Here is a 24851-nt window from a genome sequence, read left to right as displayed (position 1 = left end):
GAGGCAGCTTAGTGCGAGGAATCGGATGTCTATTTCCGGTAAGTCTAGCGGACATTCCTGATCAGGCATCATTATACGATTAGGATTCTATCTATTTATTCTATCTCAACATTATCATCATCGTGACTAGTACTACAGGTTGTAATAATAGGGAAAGGAAAAGATATCGTGATAGTGTCTACTGGCGAACCAGCACACCACGGTATCTCATCTTGCCCTCGCGCAGGGTCTGCATGGCTTCCTCAATACCCTCCTTGTTCAAGGGGAAGGTCATGATAGTGGGGTAGATCTTCTTCCTGGCAGCGAATTCGAGAAGGCTGCGGATGCTCTGGCGGGAAGCAACCAGGGAACCCTGGATGCGGACACCTCTCCACACGAGGCCGAGCATGGGCACCTTAGCAGGCTCGAAAGCCACAGTCAGAGGGTAGATGCTACCGTGGGTAGCCATCAGGGGAATGAGACTGTTTTCACGTTAGCTATATGCACGAACAAAGCTACTACGCAAAGGAGAAAGCGATAAGGGGGGCAGGAGGTCAACGTACGAAGGGTAATCAACACCGGCATTGCCGCAAAGCAAGAGGTGCTTGACGGGCTTGAAGCCCTCAGGAACGGCATCACCAGACTTGAAAACGTGGAACTCAGAAGCACCAAAGTCCATAGCTTCCTGGCGCTTGGACTCAGAGCTGGAAAGGACAACGACGTGGCAGCCCATGGCAGCAGCCAGCTTGATGGCAACGTGACCAAGACCGCCAATGCCCATGACGGCGACGCGGTCAGTCGAACGAATGCCATACTCGCTCAAGACAGTCCAGACAGTAGCACCGGCGCACATGAGAGGAGCAGCATACGCGGAGTCATAGCCATCGGGAATGGGGTAGACACAGTTGGCGTCCCAGACAGCACCGTAGCTGAAGGTTCCGTTGTCGAAGTCGTGGAAACCGTATTGCTTCTGGTTCTCGCAGTACTGATCCCAGCCTAGTTCGAAGGGGTTAGCCTGCATAATGATTCATGTGTCGTACATGTAAAGGAAGTACCAGTAGCGCAGTTGTCACAGGAAGTGCAGATGCTGTGGGTGTATCCGAATCCAACACGGTCTCCAACCTTCACGGAGGTAACACCGGGGCCAAGAGACTTGACGATTCCAATACCCTCGTGACCGAGCACCTGGTTGGTCTTGAGGTAGTGCTCATCTGTGCCGCAAAGACCAGAGTGGGTGGTCTCAATGAAGACCTCATTGTGTCCAAGGGTGGACGAAGCCTTGTCAGCGACAATGCGGCCCTCGGCAGAGCCACGGAACACGTCATACGTAAGGCTCATGGTTGGGAAGATTTTGAATAATGTGAGGGGTATCTAGAATAAAGAGAGATGGATGGATCCTAACGAAAAAATGGCCTACCCAGTCTTTATAAACGCTCAGTCTCTACGATCCTGATCATACATTATTAATAGGGACTGGTCCGAGCAAACCGAACCGGCTCACGGCGTTGCTGCCATTTGAGTAACGTTATCCTGTGGAAACCCAGGGAACAAGTGAAGAAAACTTCACGTCGGCTTCTGTGGAGTGCAATTCAAGGAATGTAACGGCAAGTTTGGTCCACCAGATCCACCTTCCAACCGCAGATTTTTCCGAATGAAGTCCGCATGTCGCACACCAGACCGCAGGAACTTTCCACTCACGCCTCGCAGAGTTATTTGCATTCATATGATATCTATATTATATCTCTTTGGTTCGCCTTGAGTGCCAAGATACCGTTGACAAAGTAAATGGTAGCTTTTGGATTGAGATAAGGTTTTTCATGACTCTATTCGAATCGGTTCCGACAACGGGCCGAGAAAGAGAAGAATTCGAGAAGGACTTTTTATGGCGCCACGGATCCACTCGCTGCCGTGCCGAGGCTGTTCTATCGCCTTCCCGAGACGTTGTTGTCGATCCCTTATTCCGGCTTTCGAACTCCAGGGTCAAATTTTCACACGTGGTATGATCCAGCAGTTTATTCGCAAAGGTTTGCTACATGGATTTTCTTGAGCTACTCACGTGGGCCACTAAGGACTCTGCACGTCATAGAGCAATGGGGTCGGTATATTAAGGCCGTTGCCGCTAACGTACACCATTGTGGGAAGTGGAAGCCTCCTGCGTTAACATTTGTCACTCGCCGGGATTAGCTCTTGCGGCCATGCTCTGCCTTCACCCGAGCCTCGTTATCGTTAGTCTGAAACGAAGTGAGGCTGTGTGGCCATGTCTTGCATCAGTCATGTTGACTGGTAGGATCTGAACGGCCCTACTCACCGCAACTCTGTCATGAAAAGGAATAGCGACTAAGTCTGATTGTCCTTCCAGCAGTGAAGGAAGCTGAGACAATGACTATAAGGCAGATGTTATCAAACAATCGTCCACAAGTGTAGCCTCCAAATAAGATCATTAGTTACACCAACTACAACGTACAATAACTAGAGACATGACGAACGTATTCATCACGTGACCATGAGTCTTTGTAACAGATGGCGACTATTCGGTATAGGCATTGGCGCTGCTGTGGAAAAGGCTTGCCCATTAGGTCTAAAACCGTCAATTCGTCACAATCCTGCTCCTGAAGCAGTTTCTCGGATAGACCGCCACGAATGATGTATTGCTAGACATGAACTAACTTGCTTGATGCAATCTGGGATGTGGAGTCCACACCATAGCCTAGCTTACAGAGTATGTGCTAATTGCAGGACTAGGCCCACTTGATTGGCTCCGATTATCTTGATAAGGTACTTCTCCAATGAATCTGTTTATTCAGAGATCAAATGTCGTTTCATAAAAAGTTTTATACGATAGACCAATGCCTGTATACATTTCTAGAATGGTTGTTAAAGATAAATTAGGCTTCTGATATACATTATCTCCAGGTGCGGGTATTTAATTACTCGTCGACTGTTGATTTACCACTCGTCCTGGTGCGCGTAACTCTTTTTTCAACCCTGCTCCTCAATTTCCCCTGGACTTCCTTATTCCTGTTTCTTTCTCTCCGCGTCAACCATGGTTCCGACAGCCTACCACGTCGTATCCATATATCTCCATCAGGGTTCGCATACCTGAACTCCAAGCCACCGGATCATACCCGAAGCTTATCATTTCCTGGTTGTCTCACCCCCTGCTCTAAGGAAAGCGCGCCGTGCCTCTGACAGCTTTGCTAGTCAATATTACACCTAGTTACGCCAGCTCAACCCTATACCCTTTGTTTGGGTATAGGATGACATAGTTTATTGATTCCTTGTCTTGCAGCTAATTGACTTGATGACAGTTCGGCGGTCGTCCAGTTTGGTGATCCAGGTCCAAGGACAATAAATTATCATGGTACCCTTCATCGCTATATTCCTCATAATTTCTACGGTTATGATTCAACTAATTTAAATAATGACGTGTCATCTATGCTGTTTTCTCTATATAGAGTGCCTCATCTTCATCAATGAAAGCATACGTCTGCGGTACTCAATTTGTAGCACATAAAAGCCCTAATGCTTTCCGGGGACAAACTAATAGACATCCAAAAGCTTTATTACTAGATCGATTCTCAATTACATCATGACTAAGCCCGAATACGTTTTCACTCGTGATTTCCATGATGATAATCGGGACGTTTTGCTCAATATGTTCGATGTACAACTGCTAACTGAAATCGCAGCATCAACCTCCAACATTATCTGTGGACCGAACTGTTCGGCTACCATATCCACCCTTCCATCCCTACAAGCAACCCAAACTTGAGAATTGCCAACGTTGGCACTGGCACTGGGTAGGTGGTAAAACATGCAGAAAGGCAAAATAACTAGCTTACTGCTAACGCTCCAACCAGGATCTGGTTGACAGATCTATCACGTCGACTTCCAAGCAACGTATCCCTAGATGGCCTTGATATATCTTTCAGCGCTCTCCCCCCAAAAGAATGCCTTCCTTCAAATATGACTCTACACTCATACGACATACTATCCGAGACGCCTGATCACCTCCGTGGTGTCTATGATATTGTTCACGTTCGCAACTTTTCCTTTGTAATAAGGGACTCGGAGGCTGAGAGGGTCATCGGGAACGTTTTACAACTATTGAGTATGCACGCAATATAAATCCTTGGGCCCCACCCCTAATCTTCTATTGCATGCTAATTATCGCACAGAGCCTGGTGGCTATCTCCAATGGGCCGAAATAGATGCCCTTTCATATCGCATCGAAAAGACCAGCCCGGGCTGCAAAGACGACGCCCTTAAGGAACTCATGCGCTTAGGCAGGGGGGCGGATGATCGTACCATTCCTCATTGGGTTCCCGAGATCCCTTATTTCTTTCAGCAGGCAAAGCTGGAAGAGGTGGAAAGCGACCTCAAAGATGCCCCACCGTATATGGCTGTAGCAAAGCATGAATGCAACCTGATTGTTCCTGAAATGCTCGCCCGCACAACGCAGAATTCGGCTCTAAGTGAGAAATTCTCGCAGCTTATACCTGAGGCTGTGAAGGAAACACAGGGCGGGGCATACTGGGCCTTTACTCGGCTTACGGTGGTTGGCAGGAAAGCTAGTGGTTAGCTTAATGGCTTTACTTGAGTCCCGTCGGATACAATTGGGATTTTGATGTCGATGTGTAGTTGAAATCATTTTAAGAGATTACTCTTAGAATTAAGGGAAAGGAGGGAAAGATATCCATATTATTGATGCTTGGGGGATGCTTAGGGGATCCGGTTTGCATTCCAATTGAGCATGTGGATTTATGCACATCTTTCGCTCGTGAGAAACTGCCAAGGGAGATAAATAGGAGCTTTATCCCAACTCTGCCTTCGACCAGAATCTAGAAACTGTAGCTTCTGAACATGTCTCTGAGCATCTTAACATGCTGAATAGTCTGTGGGCTCCGTCACCACACAAATTACTACTTAGTAAGTCCGCCATGATGCGGATATGTTGCCACACAACCTATTAAGCCATCTGTTAAACTCTCCCGTCAGCCCTAACATTGTCAAGTTTTCTGACCCGGTCGCTGATCGCATCGTTACTGACTCTCAGAAATGTCAGAAGATGTATATAGAGGACTGCGAAAGCTGCAACAGAACTGTACGGTTCAATGCTCTCTCCATAGCGAATTTTAAGCTGTCTTGTTATAATTATAGGTTTGAGAATACAAGAGAAAGACTAACAGTGATGATACGGCATGCGATGAAAGGACCTCTGGCTATAGCTAGAGCGGAGGCTGAGTAGATAAGATAATATGGCGTGACTGGCCCGCCATAATCGAGCTTCGATCACGTCAGTACACTAGCTAAGTGACACCTTACCCCACCTCACCTCCCCATGCGTATCCATATCCCCAACAATCAAGACTTGATTTCCATCAGCCACTTTCAATATAAGTCATGCCTACTTCCATCGGAACTACCGTCAGCACGCAGACTAAGATTCGCCCTACCGTCCGGCTCGCCGCTGTTGACGGGGATGCCGAAAAGGTCCGTTACGACCCCGCTATCCTGGCTTATACCCATGCACTCAGCTCACCACGCTTGCTACAGCATCCCGATTGGCTGGTCGAGCTGCACACAAAGGGTTGGACGGTTGTCCGCGGCGCCCTACCAAGGGAGACCGCGCTGGCATATGCCAATAAGGCCTACGAATGGCTTGAAAGCTGGGACCTGGGGTTCGACCGCAAGGACCCGTCCACCCGCAAGGCAGCAAACCTCCCCTGGCACACTCGTGGGGGACTTTACAGCAGGTTTGTCTCCATCAATAGTTATCATGCACTGTAGTAGGTAGCGGCAGCAGTAACACTGCCGCGAGCATAGGTACGGCGTCGGCCACGAGCAGTTCGTGTGGGATTTGAAGTCAGAGCCGGGGCTTGTGGAGAAGTGGGAGCAGATCTGGGGCACCCGCGAGCTGCTAGTCTCATTCGGTATAAATTTCCTTGATCTCTCATGATGACTAGTACTGACTGTGCAGACGGGCTGAACCTTTCCTTGCCCGAAAAGGAACGTCCCAAGTCGGATCCTATTTTCGCGCCGTGGGCGCATGTTGACCAGTCCCCCTTTAACAACAAGTTCGACACCGTCCAGGGAATTCTGAATTTGCTCCCAAATGGCCCTGAGGATGGCGGGCTGATGGTGTTTGAAGGGTCAAGTTCTTGCTACACTGAGCTGTGGCAACACTTTGACCACAAGAAGGGTGAAAAAGGATGGAGCACGTGGGCCTATCAGAGTGTTGACGAGGAGATGTGCCAGTGGCTTGAGGCTAGAGGATGCAAATGGACCAAGGTGTGCGCGGAGCCAGGCGATCTGCTGCTCTGGGACTCGGTGCGTGCTCCTATCTCTAATATATTTTGAGTTTGTAGTTGGCTAATAGCGCACTAGCGCACGATCCATTACGGCGCTGCTCCTTCTTCGGTCAATGACCGCTTCGCTGCCTGTATGCGAAAAAATTTTATTTCCATGCTGATATAGGAATGCTAACGATTTAAACTAAGATGTCTGCTACAAGCCGGCCGCCGCTATCTCAGAGGAGGCGAAAAAGGTGCGCCTGCAGGCGTTCGAAGCGAAGCAGAATACAACACATGATCCGGCTGATTTTCGAGTCAGGGAGTACCTGCCACCGGCAGATCATCCTACTTACGAAGCGGCCATCAAGAGGCCGCTACAAAGCCCGGTGCTTTCGAAGCGGGCGAGGGAACTGATCGGGCTGGATCTATACTGAAGGGTTTCACAGGACCAGAGGCTGTTTTGGTTAGTGAGTCATAGCTGTTAACTTCATATAGACTGCAATCGAATGTACATACATTCGTCATCTATGACGGTCACATATCAGATACTTGGGAAGAGTAGATGACCGATATAAGGGACAGCTGCTGCTCACCGTGCAGCACAACAGCTAAAGAATTTGACATCACTCATTCCCCCGGTAGGTACCCTGGACTGCAGAATAGTACCGCAAATATCTGCAAATATTCATTATTACATCCATAATCCAGACAGCAGTAGACAGGGATATGAATAATAAGTGTTGTTCAAGATATCCTAATTGATTTTGGATTTTCCAATTTTTTTTATTTCCTTACTGGATATATTAACATATAACCAGTTGTGTCTTCCCCGATAAAGGAAGTTGTAGCAGCGGCAAAAATTGAACCTAACTCTGTATAGATATAGATGGGGGCTCCAAATAATTTCTCTTCGGATTTAGCTAGGAAAGAATATCACTCGTCAAAAAAAGGATAATTGTTCGTATTGGCGCTGCCCGGAATCGAACCGGGGCTGGCACGGCCACAACGTGACGTCATACCACTAGACCACAGCACCTGTTGTTGTGTAGTTTGCTTGCCAAGGCTGATTGATGTTGGGCAGAGTAAGTTTGAAAGGTGGGCTGGTTGTTGAGCCGGGGTTGAGGTGATCTTCAGTAGGCCAGTGTCCAAGTTACATGCTAACATGGGATGGAGTAGCCACTTTCGCATTGGCTCGCTGTCTTATAGTTGGCTTCATTATCTCCGTTCGTGGTTCGCTCACTATAAGTTCTTGAAGACTTTACGACTGGATTTTAGGAGCATATAACATTCTGACTAATCGGAAAATTACGGCTTTCTCGGGCTGTGATTCGCTAGATTTACATCAAATTCCACATTATCATGACAAAGCGGGATAATCTAGCCCTTTTTGTTCTTCATAGTGTCCACCACAATGACCTGACTACACTTGAAAGCACTAATAGCAACCCACAAGCCGTCTCTCGAGTATCATGATCGAATGAAATGTATTGAGAGGCTGGGAGCAGGGCATTGAAGCTGTGGTGTTGTTTCATCGAGTTGACGAGATCATACGGAGTACTAAAGCATCATGTTACTGTGGAATATATATTTCACACTCGGCTATGAGAAGTACACAAGATATAATATCACCATCATCTGACTAAAAAACACAAGAATCAACCATTCACATGATATTCATACTAGTCCCTCAAAAATCAAATCCCAAGGTTACCGCATTCTAAAATGTCACTTTTACTGAAATATAACGCCGCGCTCCTCTCCACAATCCCCTATACCTTGGCACAGACCTGCCCGTCCGACACAGGCTCAACACAAAGCACACTGCACTACAACTTCGTCGAGAGCTCATCGACACTCGCGGAATGGACGACCCTCTCAGGCAACCCAACCATCAGCTCCGAGGGCGTCGAACTCACAATCAACAAGCAGGGTGATGCACCCACAATCGAAACGCCAAACTACATCTTCTTCGGCGAGATCAGCATCGTTATGAAAGCATCCGCCGGCACGGGCATGATCAGCAGTATAGTTCTAGAGTCAGATGATCTCGACGAAGTCGACTAGGTAAACACCACTACCACCACCACATATTGTACTGAGTACACCCTCAGCTAAATGAATACCTTCTTCTGCGAATGAGTAAGTTCTAGGAAGCTACAAAACCGAACTCCAAACCGACTACTTCGGCAAAGGCGACTCCTCCACCTCCAACTGCTGGACCTGGGAGCCCATCGATGACCCCCAATCTACCTTTCACAACTACACCCTATCTTAGACCCCAGAGTCTCTAACGTGGAGTATCGACGGCACGGCCACGCGTACACTTTCCTACTCCGACGCCGCGAACGGGACCCTCTACCCGCAGACTTCCATGCAGGTCAGGATTGGGATCTGGGCTAGTGGCGATCCGGAATAACCAGGGGACGATCGATTGGGCGGATGGAGAGACTGATTACTCCCAGGCGCCGTTTACTATGGTTGTGAGGAGTGTGGATATCGTTCATTATTACCCGGCGGAGAGCTATGCGTACAGTGATAAGAGTGGACGTTTGAAAGTATTGTGATGCAGGGGGGTAAGGTTTCGAGTCTGCCGGCTTCTGCTGATGCTTCTGGGTCGGGGTCCGGGTCTACTACGACGGCGGGTTTTGCGTCTGCAACTGCTTCGATTCAGTGGGCAGGAGCGTCGAGGCCGGCTTGCACTCAGTTAAACGTCCCGGTGCTGGGGTTAAAGACCGAGAACCGCATATCGGTATTTTGAAGCATCAGATCGTGTGCAGCGGGTATCAGCGTGGGTCGATTTGGTAGCGGTAAGCTATCCTTCCACTTCTCCAAGTCCTGGTCCAGGTTCCGGATTGTTCGGAAGAGATCTGTATTCGACTGACACAGGGCCTCGGGGGAGTATAGCCCACGGTAAATGCAAGACTGGATGCGCGCCAGGCAGACGTATGCGTCCAGGTATGCATTTGTAATACGTGCAGGGTCGTTGGCATTCTCGAAGAGGGAAGGTGCTGGATCACATTCTGAGTCTTCGAATCGTGGGGGAAGGCCAGTTAGCAAGGTCAAGCCTATATCACAAACGTAGGCTATGCGGAATAAGCGTCTTGCGTGGATATTGACGGCTAGAGGGGTAGCTCCCGTCAGGGGATAAATTCAGCCTTAGCTGGTATTTCAACCGAGTTGCCGTTGCCAGTAGGTAATCGATGGTTAAAAGTCTGCTGCAAGCCCCTGGCAACACAAAGACTGGGGGGAGAGAGATAATCTCCGTTGGTCAATATGTTAGAAAGGCCGACTCTCGAGCATGAGAACAGCCTGCAGCCCATCCAGTGTTGCAGCTCCCTTGAAGATTTCTGGCACAAGGCGATATGCTCCACGAGCATATCTAACGCTCGACTCCAGCGCACTTTCCTCGTCCCCATGCACCACAGATAGCGCAAGCGAGTAAAGAGCAAATATCGCGGCCCTGGAGCAGCTCAAACAAGGTGATCCTGTTGATATCTGTCCATAATATGCTGCCTGAATAGTGTGAGTTATTAGCGAGGGGTCAAGAATGGGGAAAAAAAGGCTAAAATCAGAAGCTTGATACTTCTGGATCTCTACGTATAAGTGGTTCTGGTCAGGCAGTGGAGACAGTGGATCAGCAGAGTCTAGCCACCTGGGAGCCTCGGAAATTGGATAATGAGCGACTGTAAGCTCTCTCGCAGTACATGCGGTTAGCCATTGCAAGCCGCTTGTTGAGAAGATGGGCGTGCCATCGAACGTGCATACATTCCCCCAGTGACGGCCCGCAAACGGGTCATTGTAGCCAACGGCCGGAGTCCAAGCCATGACTGTAGGATATGCGCTTGCGAGGCCTCATTACGATGAAATTACTTAGCAAGGGAAAAAAAAATAAGTTATCAAGGGCAATACATACACTTAAGTCTGATACCTTGTTGCTTTATACTGGCGAAGACAGTAGGGTTAGTGTCATTCGAATTTGGCGCTAATATTTCCCACCTTGAAGAGCCCCCGGGGCTAGATCTGGAGAAGGTACATTGTAGACCATGACAGGCGCACCAGTCACACTTTGGTGTTGCCCGATCACAGGCGAACTAAAATAGTTCTGTGGTTAGATTGTATGTGTCTAGATCCAGGAGGTAGATGTTCTCACCTTCCTAACATGGCAAACATCGCACGCCCGGGTTGGACGCCCTCGTCGCCTCTGCACCGGCGCAACCCGGAGTATCCCCGCCTGACCAGAGATATGAGGTCATCGATGTTTCTATGATTTTGAGAAAAAGATTAAGGGTCATCAAGGTGGAACCGAGCAAGAAGCTTGGACCAGCGAGGTACGGGCGATATGCCACGTGACGCTGTGGTCGGACGCACAATAATATGGCACGTGACAGGCTTCATCAATGTCGTAGGGCAGAATATGAACACCCAAATCTAAATAGAACTGGTCCCAATAGGTAATACTTAGCAATTTGCGCAATGAAGGTACTTAGGGGGATTGAATACCAACAATCACATAGGCTGTTGCCATTCGAAATAGTCTGGGTCATGTGGAAAAGCATGCGAGGCTGAGGCCTCTGGTTCTCCTCTTTCTTTGCCCGCCACTCTCTTCAATGGTTCACAATGGTGTCAGCATGTTTTCCTGCTTGGGACATCCGGATGTGATCATTCGATGCTTGGGGTGCGTCATGTATGCTTAGCGGTGGGTTTCGGCCAATGAAATCGCCTCATTAAGCGCCGGTCATGCAAGTCCATCACGATAGGCTTCCAGCTATCAGTTCATCCCCACCTAGCTTGCAGGCTTCACAGTTTAGCAAAAAAAGTATGAAAGGAACTTCTCGGTCGGAATTATTGATTTTGGGGGTCGCCTTCTTCCTCTACCTCCCTCTCTTCCGGCCATGTCCTTAGACGGCTCACCATGGGAGCGCTGAAATTGAACCTACCCAGCTCTCCTTCAATCCAAGTATTCAAAAGGAATCGGCAAAGGAAATTGCTCTATGCGGGGTTATCGCTGGTGTTTATCCTCGTGTTGTGGGGTACATTATTGATAAGTCCTGGTGAACGGTATGCTGGGTTGCAGGGGCTGCGTTCAGCAGACGGATTAAGTCTGGCAACAATCACAAATGAAACATTAGGGGTGAGCTCTCATCCCAGACCATACAGTACATCCGATTTCTAATCGAGACGTAGTTCGAAAGGATTTTCTGTATCAACCTCCCCAGTCGACCTGATAAACGAGATGCAATCACACTAGGCTCATCAGTCACGCAGTTCCGCGTGGACTGGATTGATGGCGTATCCTCTGAAGATATGAGCCCAAAGGCCTACCCACCAGTAAGATTTATTTGGCCACTGTGCCTCATACTATCTACTAAGACTCTATCCAGCGGTACGACGAACCGGATAGACCTCGCATGCTAGCCGGTGAAATCGGCAGCTGGCGAGCCCACCTGAACGCGATGCAACGGTAATCACATCTCCATTAGAAATCAGACACAAATCTGACTTTATTTAGCATCGTCTCAGAGCGCATAACCAGTGCCCTAATACTTGAAGACGACGTCGATTGGGACGTGACACTAAAGAACCAACTACAAGAATTCGCGCTAGGAACCCTAGCCCTCCAAGCCGAATCCCACCCCAAGACCACGCCCTACGGGGACGACTGGGACATCCTCTGGCTCGGCCACTGCGGAACAAAATGCCAAAAGAAGACCCCATTCTACATACTTAAGAATGACCCAACATCTATCCCCGTCTACGGTCTTCCACAATACTGGGCCGGCCCAGCCGTCCACGAACTTGTCGACAACATCAAACACAACCGCATTATCTGCAAAACCTCACTGGCAGTCTGCTCCAGTGCATATGCCGTATCGTTTAACGCAGCACAGAAAATACTCGCAGCGTTGTCTGTTTTACCCGATGATGAGAGCATGCCGCCTGGTCAGAGTGTCGTGTATGATGTCATGTTGGGGAGATTGTGCGAGACCGGTTACTTGAAGTGTGTTTCGTCGCATCCTTCGCTTTTCGGCAACTGGAAGGGCGCAGGGTTACCCTCGAAGGGGTCGGATATCCAGTATAAGTATGATGGACCGAGGGAGCAGAAGACGTTCGAGGGGGCGAGTTTTCAGGGGTTGGTTTATAGTACTATGTTTAATTTGGGGACTTTGCTGGATGGGGGGAGAGTGGTGGTGTCCAATGTTAATGATGTTATGAAATCGAAGTTGGATTTTAGGAAGGTGAGGAGGTTGGAGGGGGGTTGCATGTGTTGGATTATGAGGAGATGGTGTTGAGTCGTGTAGGATAGATTATTGAAATTCTTCTGAATTATCTTTGAGGCTACCAAGTATATGAACCCTGCTAGATAGAAGAGGTGTCACTGGCTGTGGTACAATTAGGTTGCTGCATGTGGAATAGGAAAAGCAACAGCAGCGGTCACTTGTTCTTCTTTACCATGCATGCTCTTGCAGCCCTGGACGTGACATCCGCATTCCTTTGATGACAAATGATATATAACTACCAGCATGTGTCGCAGATCTCAATGCTACATGCATAAGACGTCCCCCCTTTCATTTACGTCCATAGCAGCACCAGAATTTCTCATTTTTCAATAATGAGTACGTATCATTATGATATCACGACGATGGTATATACACAAAAATTTAAACATATCCGACATGACTCAATGGCTTCGCTCGAATGGTTGCACGAATTGATGATCTGCGGTACTATTCGATAACAGTCAGTTGAATCCTTTCATACTGAGACCATAGAGCATCACGGCATACCTCGAGTTGTAGTCCGTCAGGGCTTTAGAAACGGCCGGGGCCTCCGTGAGGGCCACCGGGGCCGCCAGGACCGCCGTGAGGACCACCAGGACCGCCGTGGCCTCCGCCGTGAGGGCCTCCGTGGCCACCGGGACCTTCATGAGGACCACCGAATCCTCCAGGGCCGCCGGGACCTCCGGGACCGCCATGAGGACCACCAGGGCCACCGCCGTGAGGGCCGCCAGGACCTCCAGGACCGCCCTGAGGACCGCCGTGGGGGCCTTCATGGCCGCCAGGGCCGTGCTGGTTCTCGTGGTGGTGGTGGAAAAGACCCATGTTGATTGTTTGTAGGAAGAAAGGTTTGAAGTGTTTGTTTGATAAAAGTGTGTGGCTTGTAGATGTTGTTGAGAATGAGTGAGGGGTCAACGAGAGATCGTGGGGGATCTTATACTCGTGGCCCCCTGGGAGGCGCCATTAGGGATGTGGAGACCACATAGGGTCTGCGATCCAGCGAAGAGGGAAAGGAGATAATTTTGGGTGCAAATGACGCTCATTGAGGGGTCCTCTCCCCAGTTTGGATGTTGCATCTGACGACATAGCCTTCGAAGGAAACGATGTTGCCTACGGCCGATGTGGATTTATCGCCGAGCTAATCGGACTATGACGCTAGTGAACCTTCAAAGCATCGCCCTATTCGCCTGCGAAGCTATAGTACCATGGTTTAAGCCAGGAGCAGCATGGCTCAGATCTTGCCGTCGCCCCGTAAGGGGGTAATGGGGAAGATCCCGATCCAGAGAAGATGGGCATCATGAAACTTTGATGACATGGCCGTACGCGTTCACTGCATTACTATGCGAGTCACGCAAGACACATTCGGGGTCTTGTGAAGTCTGGACAAATGTCCACTACAAAGCCCTATGGTCAAGGTGAGCTTGGTTGCCACAAGTGGATGAAAAAGCGTACGTACTTGGACCCACTTCTGGTCAGCACAGCTGGCTAGTGCCCTCAATAGGAGGCGCCAAGCGGGGGCATACGAAAATCATGGCCTCAGCCACAGCGCTGAGAGAGTCGTGACTCGCTTCATTGAGTCATAATGACCGTTATGGGTTGATCAGCGGCTTGGGGAAGTGTCGCTGAACTGTTGTTGTGGCTGATATCCGATTCAGACGCACGCGGTCGAGATGATTCGGCCTGGCCTTCCGATTTCGGCATGAACCGGCCCCGAGTCTGTATCACTAAGCGGGATCGGGCGCCATTGCCAAGCCACACTAAGACTTTGCCAAGCGTTGGTATTTTCTACCGGCAAACAATGCAAACACCCCTCGCTGTTTTGCTTTCTTGTGAACAGAACATAACTCAATTGTTACTAGGGGTAGACGTTAGAGATTGATTTGTCGATTTTCGACTATGGGCTGAAGAAAGCACAATGTTGGCCTGGTAATAATGGTGATGCCCTGCCTGGTTATGAAACACTTCGGGAGGAACTGGCAGCGCAGTTCCCCGGTGGTATTGATGCCTTCTGCGGTACGGTTGGAGGTGCCGGCATGGTTATGGTGTCTCACGCGTTCTGGAGTCAGAGTGGCCGGATACGCGCGTTGTAGTTCTCGAACCGGCCGCTTCTCCTGTCACTACTGAAGGGCGCACTGGATCTCATGGCGTCGAGGGAATAGGAATTGGTTTCGTGCCGCCACATCTGGATTCTAAGCTTTATGATGAAGCACGAGGTATCTCAGAGGCAGAAGGTCGTGCTATGTGCAGGCGGTTAGCTCGTGGGGAAGGTTTAGTGGTTGGAACTTCGACAGGTCTTAATGTTGTCGCGGCCATTGCTCTTGCCAAAGAACTGGGCCCGGGCAAGACGGTGGTTACCGTCGCCGTGGATACGGGCCTGAAGTATATGAACGAAAATCTCCTTGCGGATGCTTGAGGTATTCGAAATCCTAACAACTAAATAATCTCTCCTGTTGATACTATAGGCTTTGCTGTCACCCTAATATCAAACTTTACTTATTTCTGCCCGGTTATATATGTTAGTTGATGTTGGAACAAATACCTAAGCGATACCAGTACCAAGAGAGATTTCTCTTTTGGTCTACTTGGAAAACATCGCCTCAACAGTTGATATGAATGACCAACTCTAGAAGACTCCGGAAACACGAGTGGCCACGATGTGTTCAAAATCCACTCTATATCTTGCTGTGCTCGCAGTTCTTGATATTCCCTGTTTAGATTTGTGATCATGGACCCTCTGCCTCCAATTTTTTACCGGCTCTTTGTGGCATATTTCTCCTGGATTCAACTTCCGTCTCGTATTACACATTTCTATTTGTATGGGGCAAGGTTGACCTGTATAAGTATACAATCTACACTGAAAAAGACTCACTCATACCGGCTAATGTTTCAATGTCATTGACTGAAGGACCGATCTTGCAAGCGACTAATCCCGAATCTCTACGAGATAGGCCTCCTCGGTTCCCATTCAACTTCTCATATTAACGACCATCGCCTTCCATTTGTCCTTCATATCCATCAATTCATTTCAAGGGTACTGGTCGTCCGTATCAGTTTCCTTAAAAAACCCAACAGGAGTCGAAAGCAACCATCTTGTGAACAGATCCATCGGCGCCTCACGCATAGTTTCGAAGCTATAAATGCGGCTGTGCGCCACAACCAACTTCCCATTGTGCATATGAGCCTGCAGAATCCGAGCATGTGAGGGTATCATAAACGAAACCATGAGGACCTATTATCGGTGTCAGTGATCAACAACTTTCAACATTTATCACAGGGGTTGTGAGAAACATACAGGCACCATCCCTTCCGAGTCTAGTTCATCTTGCTCCAGACGGGTGCGCATCGTCTGAAGTATTCCCAGCAGCTCAAATCGCATCATAGAGTCTTCAGGACATCGCTCTTGGCACCAATGTTGAGTGATCATGACGATATATGGGTGCCTATCATCTATGCATTCAAAAAATCGATTCACCGTGTACAGATATTGTCCGAGCTGGTCATAAATGTTGGATGTCCGGGCGTACAATTTGTCGGTTGTGCTGGTGCATTCATCAACAGATTAGAGCCATGGGATTGTTTGAATGTATTATTGGGTTTATACAAAGTACTCACATGGACGGATACCAGATCCCAATATGCGTCAAAGTAGCGGGCACGGCATAGTAGCGATGAGTTCGTGGAGCGAGATGGATCCATCTTTCTAGCTTGATGGCAATTTCTTTCAAGCGGAAGGGCGGGTATGACTCGCACGAGTCTTTCTTGATAGTTCCGTAGTCTTTAATAGTGAAGCAGGATTCTTCACGCTTGTCTATTGTGGTGTAGGGGTGAGGGTCGATGGGATAGGTGTGCAAAGCTTCGATTGGAAGAGGTTCGAAGAGCAGGGGAGTAGTTGAAGATTTACCCTTTCCATGGTGTTTGACCTCAAGATCCAGGGGCAGCAGAACTATGTTGATTGCGTCGCAAAAAGACGGGGATATGAAGTTGAGGACGTTTCGACCTTCTAGCTTCTCCATTATCTTTCTGACGCTTTTTAGGGTGCGGGATTCCTCCTTCGGGTTGGGTGGCATCTCGGGTGGCTGATCGGTCTGCATGATTGACAGCTTGCGATACGTGCAGTAGGTATTGGGTGAGAGATCATGCTAAGATGATTAGCGTTGCTTTTCATCGTGTATATTTGGCATGAAGTGAATGTATTTACGCTAGAATCCTAGGCGAGTGTTCATCACTTTTTGCTTTGTATGCTTGCGTGAATTGTGCTATGAGTGGCATTGTGCACACTCTCTATCCTCTAACAATGTATTGGATGCACTGGTGTGCTCTTATAGTCACAAAAGAATTCAAATTTACAGATGAGAAAGTGAAGGGTATGGCAGGGCTAGGATACTTTGCTCGCGTTAGGCAGGACACTTTTGGTACCTTTGTAGTATTCTAATTCAGGAGTAGGGTGCGAGTAGTTGTACTTGAATTATCTTTGCGGCAATGATAATGGTTACGAAATTAGTATATTACATATTCTATGCTGAGTCTTCTACTCCCTCCCTCCTAAGTTGTTGCAAACTCTTAGTATGTGTGATTGAGCCGTCCGCACGTTAATGGTCCCTCCCGAAAGCGTGGATATAACGCCCACTGGAATTATAGTTTCAAAGCAAGTACACTTAGCCAGAGGTATGTGCTTTTTAATGTTTTTTTTTTTTATAAACTCCTTGCGAAAAAGTGCATTTTCAGAGGCAGATAAGGAGAAGTCACGTGGGAATGTTGTGAATGCCCCAATGTTTGTCGGAGTCACCGCCCTGAGAGAGGTAGCTTCTTCTCCCTGCAAGTGATCAAGCCAGACGTGCATGAAACGTTCGCGCCAGCCGATGGCGTGATTCGCTTTGATCCTGCCGACTCTTCCCCTCTTTCCCATCCCTTCAGCGCCATTTACGTCCACTCATTAACCTGAACAACCGTCATCAATTGCCCTCCCATGTCTCCGCACGATCAGTCGGAAGAGGAGGGTGTTCGCCGCCCGCTCCTGGCCGATTCCAGAGGGACCGATGCCGCATTGGGCCCAAAGTTCACCCGCAATCTCGGAGCCATCGAGGCCTTTGGCATCGTCATCAGCATTGTAATCGGTAGTGGTATCTTCACTTCTCCAGGTTCCATCGACACAAATGTTCCATCTCCAGGAGTCGCGCTTATTGTGTGGCTGGTCGGAGGTACTCTGGCCTGGACCGGTGCCAGCACTATGGCCGAGCTAGGCACTGCTATTCCGGGCGAAGGTTGGTTCACTCTATTACCATCAGGTATATCGACTGTATTGACTGTACAATAGGAGGCGTGCAGCCATATCTTCGATACATCTACGGAGATGTCTTTGGATTCCTTGCTGCTTGGACTTGGATCGTCGCCGTGATGCCTGCAACGCTGGCCGTTTTGAGCATCGTATTTATTGAAAGCATCTTCTCCGCGGCTGGTGTCACCGATCAGGCTGGAAGCCTTTCGCATAAGCTGCTCTCCATTCTTGTATTGTTGGTGATCGGTCTGGCCAACTCCATCAGTACCAAGGTCAGCACCCGATTGAATGGCTTTTCAGTCACGACCAAATTCATAGCCATTGCCGCAATTGTGGTGGCTGGTCTAGTTGTCGTCATCCTGCAAGTCTCCGGAATCAACCGCGATGCTGGGTCAAATGACTGGCTCAAGCACTCTTGGTTCGGATCTAGGAACACCTGGACGCCGGACGGTCGGGAGATCGACTGGAGTTCCATGCACGGGTGGGAATCGCTAGGTTACTATTCTACCGCGCTCTATGGTGCTCTCTGGGCTTATTCGGGCTGGGATAAGGTAGGCATATAAGCCCCTACAACGAGTCTGTGAAAATACTCACCATTTTTGACAGGCAATCTACGTTAGCGCAGAGCTCTCTGCTCCTGCTCGTCAGCTTCCATTGGCCATCAACACTGCCCTCCCCATCATCATTCTTTGCTTCCTTGCCGCTAATGCCGCGTACTACATCCTTCTTCCATGGAAGATCGTTTCTACCACTGACAGCGTGGCCGTCGTATGTCAAGCACACCCCCCCCCCCCCCCCCCCGGTTGATTACATACGCTAATGACATACAGACCGCAATCACCCATCTCCTAGGACCAGCGTTTGGTATCCTCGCTGCCATAGTGATCTGCCTCGTGGTCGCCGGCTCCCTGCTCGGAAACTCCTTTGTGGCCGGTCGCATGATTGTCGCGGCATCGAAGCTGGATTGGTTCCCTCGGTTCCTGGGTGTGCTTGGACACGTAGGAATGCCTCCTGACCCAGAGCCTCCTTCTCAGTCAACTCCCCGATCGGACGCGCCAATCAATGCCACAATTCTGGCTACCCTGTTGCCAATCCCGTACCTGCTGTTCGGAAATTTTCGCGCTCTTCTCACCTTCAATGGTCTGGGAGAGTACTCGTTCTTCTTCTTGACCGTCTTAGGTGCCATCCTTCTGCGATTCCGGCAGCCTGATCTTCATCGGCCTTACAAACCCTTCATCGCTATTCCGCTGGTTTTTGCCCTCGTCAGTGGCTTTGTAGTGGTGAGGGGAGCCGTCTTCGCACCTCTGCAAGCGGTAATCCTTATTTCGGTCTGGATTATTGGTATGGGGTTCTATTACCTTCGGGCTTACCTTCGGAGGGAGAGAGTGACTAGAAGAAGCGAATAGACTCGGGTAGAAGTGGAAGAATTACTCGCGATTCCTTCATATTCAGGCCTGCGTTTGGTGAAATCTTTCTGCTCGTTACAATATGGTTCTTCAAAACCTGAACACTATTTTGACACATAGTTTGAACTGCGCGATGTACATCATACAAGACGATGATTTGATGGCAAGGCTTTTTTTGAGGAACCCGTGACCCCTCAGGCTAGTGCAGTGTGCAGTTAAGAGGGGGGAGGGATCGGAGAAATCGATGTGCATAACTTCGTCTATGACCACAATATCAAATTTAGTTTGATTAGGATTTTTCAGCTGCGCAATCGTGGTATATGGCTATATTAACCATGGATCAACACATAAACCCAATATCGCGCATCTTATCAATCAGAAGCAGCCTTTCTTGGCTTGGCGAATCTATCCGCAATCGTTATCGCCAGTCACCGCCCGCATCCAATTCTGTCCCACGGACTTCTTTTCCTTCCGGATGTAAATCAGATCTCTCGAACTCAGTGAGCAGGACACTCCTTGTAACAACACGTAATTATCGATCAATTAACTTTAACCCTACCGATTACTCCGTCATAAATACCACCACCATGGACCAAACAATTCGCGTCGCTGTGGCCGTCTACGTCTTCAACAAACACGGCCACACCATTCTCGGCCGACGCAAGGGGAGTCTCGGCGCCGGTAAGTCTTACCTTTCACCCATTGATTCCCTCCAGTAACACCTTCTATTTGAGACATTGCTCTAATTTGTCTCAAGGAACATGGGGTCATCCGGGCGGCCACCTCGAATTCAACGAGAGCTTTGAAGACTGTGCAGCTCGAGAGGTTCTAGAGGAAACGGGCCTCGAAGTAACTGATATACGCTTCCTTACCGCGATCAACAATGCCAAGATGGAGGGAGGAAAGCATTATGTTACAATTTTTGTGGGCTGTAGGCTTGTGGATGAGGATGCGGAGCCGGTGGTACGTTTGTTTATTTCCCTCTTTTGTTTGGATTTCTGAAGTTATCTTCTGGTGGTGTTACTTGAGGAACGATTGAAAACTGATGGTTTGGGCTGAAGGTCATGGAGCCTGAGAAATGTGTCCGCTGGGAGTGGATCACTTGGGATGAAATGAAGGTGGCTATTGAGAGGCAGCGGGAAGCGGAGCGTCTGGGGAAGATGGAGGAGTATGAAGGGAGGGTTTTGTTCAAGCCGATCCTGAATCTTTTGCAGCAGAGGGTGGGATTTGATCCGTTGGAGATTTATCAGTCTGTTGGGCGGTGTTAATGGGTATGTTAAGTCTGGTGCTGTGAACTTGGGTAGCTGATTTACTTGGAGATATTTGTCTACACTTTCGCTTATGAAAGGTAACGGACATGCATGTTATTTGGTAATCTACTTTATATACCGTAAAATAGATTTAGAGACATTGGCTAAACGGACGAATCAATGAATGAAAAGCGCATTAACAGCAGAGAGGAAACGCCAATCAAAACAAAGTATACAAGAGCCATTTATTTGCGCGCATCCTAGCTTACGCCACGGCAGAAACACATTTGAACGCACCCTGGCTATCATTTAGCTCAGTCATATTGAACTGAATATCCAGGTCAGAATCAGCGAAATCCGCCGCCGTGGCATAAGACACATCGAGCTCGTTCTCGATTTCTTCTTCTTCATCGCCCAGCAGCAGAGCAGCCTTGGGGTAGAAGTCCTGCACATCGAAGGACTTGTGCTTCCACCCCTTCGGCACGATCTTCATGAGCTGGAAAGCGAACACAACATCATTTTCGGTCTTTCCCTGATGCTTGTCAGACTCCTTCGAATAGACCTTATTATCTGTGCCAACAGTGACATCGCCAATAACCGTTCCCGATGTACCGGCTTTGGCCCCAGCATTTGCTTCCTTGGAGCTGGAACGGCTTTCAGATACACGGAATCCCTTTGCAATCTTGACGCCGGTGATCATATATACGGGTTTGGAAAACACACTGTCCAGGCGCATCAGATCCCGGATCTTGCCATCTTGAGTGCGTCGAATGATCTCTTCATGGGAGGGCTCGTCCCTGAAATAGCTGGTTGTCAGGGAGTCAACGGTGTAGTCAGCATCAAGGGACCTGCTGCCCTCGAAACCGACATCGACGCCCATGGCGTTGAGGAAGTGGGCCCAGACGCTTGATTTAACACCATTCTCCCTTTGGTGATGTAGCGACCAGTCGGTTTCGACCACTGTTTCGATGGGAGCGGTCGGGATGTCTGGGTCGGGTCTTGTTAGGACCCGGTGCGGTCTAAATGGATCGACGATGATATTTCCAAGGGCAATGGGGCCATCGGGACGGAAGTCCCATCTAGGCGCGAGGACGTATGTATACGTTCTTTGATGCATTGTGATCGGCGGATAAGTAGAATGGAGAAGTGATAAGTTGCAGGTAAGTTGGCTGGCAGTATTGAAGGTTTTGTTGGTATCAGAAGATAGATTGAATCATGGAGTTGCTTGGAAAACACAATATTGGAAGGGCGAAAAGAACCCTCCTTATATGCCTTGGTTGGCATGATCAATAGACGCCCACGAGCTCCTACCACGTTCGATGCAACCAAGCCCGCATCAGCACGTTGTATTAGGCGCTTAGGCTCTCAGAAAGTCATTAGAGTCAATAAACGGGTCAGGTCATAACTTCCAATCGTTAGCTGATATTTTCCGCCGCCTAGGTATCTCAGCTCATCGAACACTTGCAGCGCGTAGTTTTGTTTCACTCTCATGTATAACTCAACTAATTGTGTGAGGCTGTGCCGCCGAGTACCAACAAAATCATCGTCCGGGTGCACTCGAAGGCGCTTGTGGATTCCACCGATCAGCTCATGCATACTACTAGCGACAGCGCCTAGCTACTATACTTCATTGGACTGTTCATCCCCTGAACGAAGTCCTGTTACTGGTTAATGCATTGTATGATAGTCTATTTATGGAACATCCAATCTCTCTCTGTCTCCCTTCCTTTTTCCTTTTTATTTATATTATTATTTTATTTTATTCTGTATTTTATTTTTCTAATCTCCTTCTTATCATGTTGATCGAAATGAGCGTTACTCCTGCTCCAGAAATGTGAAGATTATTGGCCAAACATTTATTTCTGCATGAACAAAATCGACAATGACTTTGAGTGATAGGCAAGATAGCCCTGCAAAGGATGAACACGCCTTTTCACGCAGACTTTTTCTACTCTAGTGATTAATGAAGGTTATACCAAACGAGGGAGGCAGCACGATATGCTATAGAGTGGTTAAAACTAGAGTTGTGGATATCCGGAGTCGTTGTGGAGGAGAGTTTAAAGGGGGGGCTGGGAACCCCGCCCCGGTCGGGGAAGGTGACCAACCGGATCCACCTGTCTTTTTCCTGTTTTCTTCTAAACGATCCAGCTTGCCTCATACCAGCAACATCGTGGCAGGAACTCTACTCACAATATAACACCCCTCCTCCTAATATGTACAGACCTGTGCATGGGAGGATGCTCCGCCGTAAAAAGGCATGGAATCACCCAAAAGGAGCGGAAGTTATTCTCGAGTCACTCTCTCCACCAAAAGGCCCGGTGCTGGCCAAATTCGAATCAGACAGGGTGAAACCGTCACAAAAAACCCCATGCATCACATCCTGCAATTATCTGGCATCTTACACACGGTTAGATCCAGGGGAATCATCTATTTTGATTCCAGGTATTTTTGTTCTTTACTACCACACTGCCTCTGGAAGATCTCAAGCTCACTAGATCTCAGGTCGACCTCCCCTTTGGACTCCAGTAAAGAAGTCTCTGAAGCTCAAGGAAACAGGCTATTCAAAATGGGCCAACCCAAAGCCCATCAATGAACTTGCTCACCCCTGGGAGGCATCGTTTGAAGCCATCCGGCGACAGGATTCGAGGTATGATCTTCAACGCACCGACATCGTTACCTGTTCGGCCACCCTTAGAGATCTCTTCGATTTCATCCGTGGTCTAACCTCAGAGATCCGCTTTATCATGGAGTCCATTGGCAAGACGGTAGTGTTTGTTCGACGTGAAGTTCCCGCGCCGGTCTGGTTGCCTGAATCTGATATTCGATATAAATACAAGGCCGAGTTCACGAGGAGATACACTAGGTGGGAAGACATAGCCGCTGAATACAAGGCCCATCAGCGCATTGTTCGCTATAATTTCGCAGGCATCAATATGGTCGTTCGCTCTGCGTCAGATGCCTATATACCAAACCAGGATTTGGACTCTGAAGGTGGAAATGCATCCACCAACACCGACACGGCTAACATCAGCAGTCTTACTGAAGGCATCGGCGGGTTGCAGGTACATGAAGGCGGCAAGCCAATTGCTCAGAACGAAATCCTCCACACCGATTTACGGTCCATGTACAATCACCATGGCCAACTTCGAAAGCTCCATCTAGACACTGTCTTCCCTCGACTCTGGGCATCACAAGTCTCAAACGTCGCAGTGGCATATCACAAGGAAGGGGTCATGAAGAGCCTGCACCTATCAGACATGAAGGATGATCTCCTAAACTGGGAGCGTGATAATAAAGATCATCTTTCGCGGCTGGCGGGTCTTCTTAACAATCTTACTGGTTATGCCCGCGCATCGCCGTCCAGACTTGAAGTATGCCGCAGCTCTTTTGGGCCTCTTGAGATCCGTAAGCTTGCAGACCAGGATTCTCCAAAGGCTGTGTCGCCGGAAATGAGACTCTGCTTTGACAAATCGACAACAAGTCAGAGAGGCCCGGCCACTAATGCACAGCGATGATATCAACGGAAACAGTGCACCTACACCTGCTACTATGATTGAATTACATATTTAACCAGCGCTCCACTTCTTACCTTGCTATAAGACCTGGGTACAATGACTGGAAATTGCCAGTATTGACTGTATATTAGTTGGCAACATTAGCCTCCTAGTGGAATTCACAGATAGGATCTCACCCTGTTCCGTTTGTCACCAATTCAATGACAAAATAACTATATTTCTAGTATATTTCAGTCAAACCAATGTATATTTAAAGTAGTAAAATAATAGGAACTAGATATTTATGGCCATAAAAAACACTATAAGTTTAATTCATCCCGCGGAGATATGCAGTAATCTATAAAATAAAACAATGTTCTATTTCCATCTAACTCTAATATAGAATCATTAATAAGTGTGTCCTGGCTGAGTGAGGGACCAGCTCGTCTGCCACGTCAAGAACAGCAGTACTTGGTAAAACCGGACATAATTACCATATCAGTGACCGGGGAAGCGGAAAACACGGAATATAACTTGCCCGGCCAGCTCGGGGTAGCAAAAAGCCCCTGAAAATGGCACAGCTGTCCACGAACCAGAGCTACCGGTATCATGGCCACGTATGCCGCTACCTACGTGGCCAGCGATGGAGACCCTACTGGGCCCAGCGTCTCGGAAGTAAAATATATGGTGGCACTATAGTACTTTGATTTATTGGTCTTGCCAGATATTGCGTCCGTCAAGTGTAAGAGATGCTATTGCCAAAAGGATGACCTCTCGGTCAAAGGTAAAAGAAGAAGAAAAAAAGAAGAAAAGAAGAAGAAAAGAAGAAGAAAAGAAGAAGAAAAGAAGAAGATAGATAGAGAGAGAGAGAGAGAGAAT

The 24851-nt window shown here is 48.5% G+C and overlaps 13 protein-coding genes and 1 non-coding gene across 14 annotated transcripts; 8 read left to right on the top strand and 6 right to left on the bottom strand.

Annotated features, from left to right (window-relative positions):
• Positions 1–120: 120 nt before the first annotated feature.
• On the bottom strand, positions 121–1742 carry BO83DRAFT_348662 (NAD(P)-dependent alcohol dehydrogenase). The gene is made up of 3 exons (XM_025528846.1): positions 1035–1742; positions 543–975; positions 121–461 (listed from the first exon to the last, which is right to left on the bottom strand). The coding sequence occupies exons 1-3, from the start codon at positions 1315–1317 to the stop codon at positions 179–181; spliced, it is 999 nt and encodes a 332-aa protein (XP_025382902.1). The 5' UTR covers positions 1318–1742; the 3' UTR covers positions 121–178.
• Positions 1743–3816: 2074 nt separating this feature from the next.
• On the top strand, positions 3817–4561 carry BO83DRAFT_324909 (uncharacterized protein; the record flags this gene model as incomplete). The annotated part of the gene is made up of 2 exons (XM_025527992.1): positions 3817–4090; positions 4158–4561. Coding segments are annotated over 2 exons (678 nt in total), but the record flags the coding sequence as incomplete, so codon positions are not given.
• A 750-nt stretch (positions 4562–5311) lies between these two features.
• On the top strand, positions 5312–6978 carry BO83DRAFT_371582 (uncharacterized protein). The gene is made up of 6 exons (XM_025529943.1): positions 5312–5472; positions 5536–5735; positions 5806–5912; positions 5960–6309; positions 6367–6421; positions 6480–6978. The coding sequence occupies exons 1-6, from the start codon at positions 5383–5385 to the stop codon at positions 6704–6706; spliced, it is 1029 nt and encodes a 342-aa protein (XP_025382900.1). The 5' UTR covers positions 5312–5382; the 3' UTR covers positions 6707–6978.
• A 259-nt stretch (positions 6979–7237) lies between these two features.
• BO83DRAFT_t257 lies at positions 7238–7308 on the bottom strand. The gene has a single exon. It is a non-coding gene; the product is annotated as a tRNA-His (tRNA).
• Positions 7309–7994: 686 nt separating this feature from the next.
• Positions 7995–8980, top strand: BO83DRAFT_403461 (concanavalin A-like lectin/glucanase; the record flags this gene model as incomplete). The annotated part of the gene is made up of 5 exons (XM_025533618.1): positions 7995–8327; positions 8548–8649; positions 8693–8799; positions 8829–8891; positions 8944–8980. The coding sequence occupies 5 exons, from the start codon at positions 7995–7997 to the stop codon at positions 8978–8980; spliced, it is 642 nt and encodes a 213-aa protein (XP_025382899.1).
• A 16-nt stretch (positions 8981–8996) lies between these two features.
• Positions 8997–10751, bottom strand: BO83DRAFT_457169 (fungal specific transcription factor domain-containing protein). The gene is made up of 4 exons (XM_025537096.1): positions 10423–10751; positions 10269–10363; positions 9563–10123; positions 8997–9497 (listed from the first exon to the last, which is right to left on the bottom strand). Exons 1-4 carry the CDS (start codon positions 10440–10442, stop codon positions 9343–9345), a joined length of 831 nt encoding a protein of 276 aa, XP_025382898.1. The 5' UTR covers positions 10443–10751; the 3' UTR covers positions 8997–9342.
• Positions 10752–11184: 433 nt separating this feature from the next.
• BO83DRAFT_403460 (LPS glycosyltransferase) lies at positions 11185–12562 on the top strand (the record flags this gene model as incomplete). Its single annotated transcript, XM_025533617.1, has 4 exons — positions 11185–11403; positions 11457–11600; positions 11654–11733; positions 11782–12562. The coding sequence occupies 4 exons, from the start codon at positions 11185–11187 to the stop codon at positions 12560–12562; spliced, it is 1224 nt and encodes a 407-aa protein (XP_025382897.1).
• Positions 12563–12951: 389 nt separating this feature from the next.
• BO83DRAFT_432050 (uncharacterized protein) lies at positions 12952–13323 on the bottom strand (the record flags this gene model as incomplete). Its single annotated transcript, XM_025535605.1, has 2 exons — positions 12952–12997; positions 13058–13323. 2 exons carry the CDS (start codon positions 13321–13323, stop codon positions 12952–12954), a joined length of 312 nt encoding a protein of 103 aa, XP_025382896.1.
• An 806-nt stretch (positions 13324–14129) lies between these two features.
• Positions 14130–14960, top strand: BO83DRAFT_441674 (tryptophan synthase beta subunit-like PLP-dependent enzyme; the record flags this gene model as incomplete). Its single annotated transcript, XM_025536355.1, has 4 exons — positions 14130–14142; positions 14203–14321; positions 14413–14560; positions 14614–14960. 4 exons carry the CDS (start codon positions 14130–14132, stop codon positions 14958–14960), a joined length of 627 nt encoding a protein of 208 aa, XP_025382895.1.
• A 492-nt stretch (positions 14961–15452) lies between these two features.
• Positions 15453–16936, bottom strand: BO83DRAFT_167117 (uncharacterized protein). The gene is made up of 4 exons (XM_025526360.1): positions 16746–16936; positions 16160–16686; positions 15840–16086; positions 15453–15776 (listed from the first exon to the last, which is right to left on the bottom strand). The coding sequence occupies exons 2-4, from the start codon at positions 16636–16638 to the stop codon at positions 15573–15575; spliced, it is 930 nt and encodes a 309-aa protein (XP_025382894.1). The 5' UTR covers positions 16639–16686; positions 16746–16936; the 3' UTR covers positions 15453–15572.
• A 460-nt stretch (positions 16937–17396) lies between these two features.
• On the top strand, positions 17397–19498 carry BO83DRAFT_382948 (amino acid transporter). Its single transcript, XM_025532352.1, has 4 exons — positions 17397–17808; positions 17862–18373; positions 18429–18590; positions 18653–19498. Exons 1-4 carry the CDS (start codon positions 17514–17516, stop codon positions 19226–19228), a joined length of 1545 nt encoding a protein of 514 aa, XP_025382893.1. The 5' UTR covers positions 17397–17513; the 3' UTR covers positions 19229–19498.
• Positions 19499–19573: 75 nt separating this feature from the next.
• Positions 19574–20514, top strand: BO83DRAFT_371575 (nucleotide triphosphate diphosphatase NUDT15). The gene is made up of 3 exons (XM_025529942.1): positions 19574–19909; positions 19986–20191; positions 20290–20514. Exons 1-3 carry the CDS (start codon positions 19816–19818, stop codon positions 20494–20496), a joined length of 507 nt encoding a protein of 168 aa, XP_025382892.1. The 5' UTR covers positions 19574–19815; the 3' UTR covers positions 20497–20514.
• Positions 20515–20570: 56 nt separating this feature from the next.
• On the bottom strand, positions 20571–22005 carry BO83DRAFT_382946 (uncharacterized protein). Its single transcript, XM_025532351.1, has one exon. The coding sequence runs from the start codon at positions 21593–21595 to the stop codon at positions 20744–20746; it is 852 nt and encodes a 283-aa protein (XP_025382891.1). The 5' UTR covers positions 21596–22005; the 3' UTR covers positions 20571–20743.
• Positions 22006–22715: 710 nt separating this feature from the next.
• Positions 22716–23993, top strand: BO83DRAFT_432044 (uncharacterized protein; the record flags this gene model as incomplete). Its single annotated transcript, XM_025535604.1, has 2 exons — positions 22716–22920; positions 22981–23993. The coding sequence occupies 2 exons, from the start codon at positions 22716–22718 to the stop codon at positions 23991–23993; spliced, it is 1218 nt and encodes a 405-aa protein (XP_025382890.1).
• Positions 23994–24851: the final 858 nt, after the last annotated feature.

This window comes from Aspergillus eucalypticola (genome assembly GCF_003184535.1).
Source record: "Aspergillus eucalypticola CBS 122712 chromosome Unknown BO83scaffold_39, whole genome shotgun sequence".
NCBI classification, from domain to species: Eukaryota; Fungi; Ascomycota; class Eurotiomycetes; order Eurotiales; family Aspergillaceae; genus Aspergillus; species Aspergillus eucalypticola.
Note: the sequence above shows the minus strand (reverse complement) of the source record. Positions and strands in the feature narration are given on the sequence as shown.

Excerpts from the sequence above, each read along its gene's own strand:
- BO83DRAFT_348662 (XM_025528846.1), bottom strand. The coding sequence starts at position 1,317 with ATGAGCCTTACGTATGACGTGTTCCGTGGCTCTGCCGAGGGCCGCATT. Across the intron at positions 976-1,034 it reads CTGTGACAACTGCGCTACTG|GCTGGGATCAGTACTGCGAG; the intron begins GTACTTCCTTTA and ends CCTTCGAACTAG. Across the intron at positions 462-542 it reads GCCGGTGTTGATTACCCTTC|TCTCATTCCCCTGATGGCTA; the intron begins GTACGTTGACCT and ends ACGTGAAAACAG.
- BO83DRAFT_371582 (XM_025529943.1), top strand. The coding sequence starts at position 5,383 with ATGCCTACTTCCATCGGAACTACCGTCAGCACGCAGACTAAGATTCGC. Across the intron at positions 5,913-5,959 it reads CGAGCTGCTAGTCTCATTCG|ACGGGCTGAACCTTTCCTTG; the intron begins GTATAAATTTCC and ends CTGACTGTGCAG. Across the intron at positions 6,422-6,479 it reads CAATGACCGCTTCGCTGCCT|ATGTCTGCTACAAGCCGGCC; the intron begins GTATGCGAAAAA and ends ATTTAAACTAAG.
- BO83DRAFT_457169 (XM_025537096.1), bottom strand. The coding sequence starts at position 10,442 with ATGTTTGCCATGTTAGGAAG. Across the intron at positions 10,364-10,422 it reads ATGTTTGCCATGTTAGGAAG|TTCGCCTGTGATCGGGCAAC; the intron begins GTGAGAACATCT and ends GAACTATTTTAG. Across the intron at positions 10,124-10,268 it reads AGCCCCGGGGGCTCTTCAAG|GCCTCGCAAGCGCATATCCT; the intron begins GTGGGAAATATT and ends CATCGTAATGAG.
- BO83DRAFT_167117 (XM_025526360.1), bottom strand. The coding sequence starts at position 16,638 with ATGCAGACCGATCAGCCACCCGAGATGCCACCCAACCCGAAGGAGGAA. Across the intron at positions 16,087-16,159 it reads GGGATCTGGTATCCGTCCAT|CACAACCGACAAATTGTACG; the intron begins GTGAGTACTTTG and ends TGAATGCACCAG. Across the intron at positions 15,777-15,839 it reads ACTCGGAAGGGATGGTGCCT|GTCCTCATGGTTTCGTTTAT; the intron begins GTATGTTTCTCA and ends CACCGATAATAG.
- BO83DRAFT_382948 (XM_025532352.1), top strand. The coding sequence starts at position 17,514 with ATGTCTCCGCACGATCAGTCGGAAGAGGAGGGTGTTCGCCGCCCGCTC. Across the intron at positions 17,809-17,861 it reads CACTGCTATTCCGGGCGAAG|GAGGCGTGCAGCCATATCTT; the intron begins GTTGGTTCACTC and ends ACTGTACAATAG. Across the intron at positions 18,374-18,428 it reads CTTATTCGGGCTGGGATAAG|GCAATCTACGTTAGCGCAGA; the intron begins GTAGGCATATAA and ends CATTTTTGACAG.
- BO83DRAFT_371575 (XM_025529942.1), top strand. The coding sequence starts at position 19,816 with ATGGACCAAACAATTCGCGTCGCTGTGGCCGTCTACGTCTTCAACAAA. Across the intron at positions 19,910-19,985 it reads CAAGGGGAGTCTCGGCGCCG|GAACATGGGGTCATCCGGGC; the intron begins GTAAGTCTTACC and ends ATTTGTCTCAAG. Across the intron at positions 20,192-20,289 it reads ATGAGGATGCGGAGCCGGTG|GTCATGGAGCCTGAGAAATG; the intron begins GTACGTTTGTTT and ends TTTGGGCTGAAG.
- BO83DRAFT_382946 (XM_025532351.1), bottom strand. The coding sequence starts at position 21,595 with ATGCATCAAAGAACGTATACATACGTCCTCGCGCCTAGATGGGACTTC.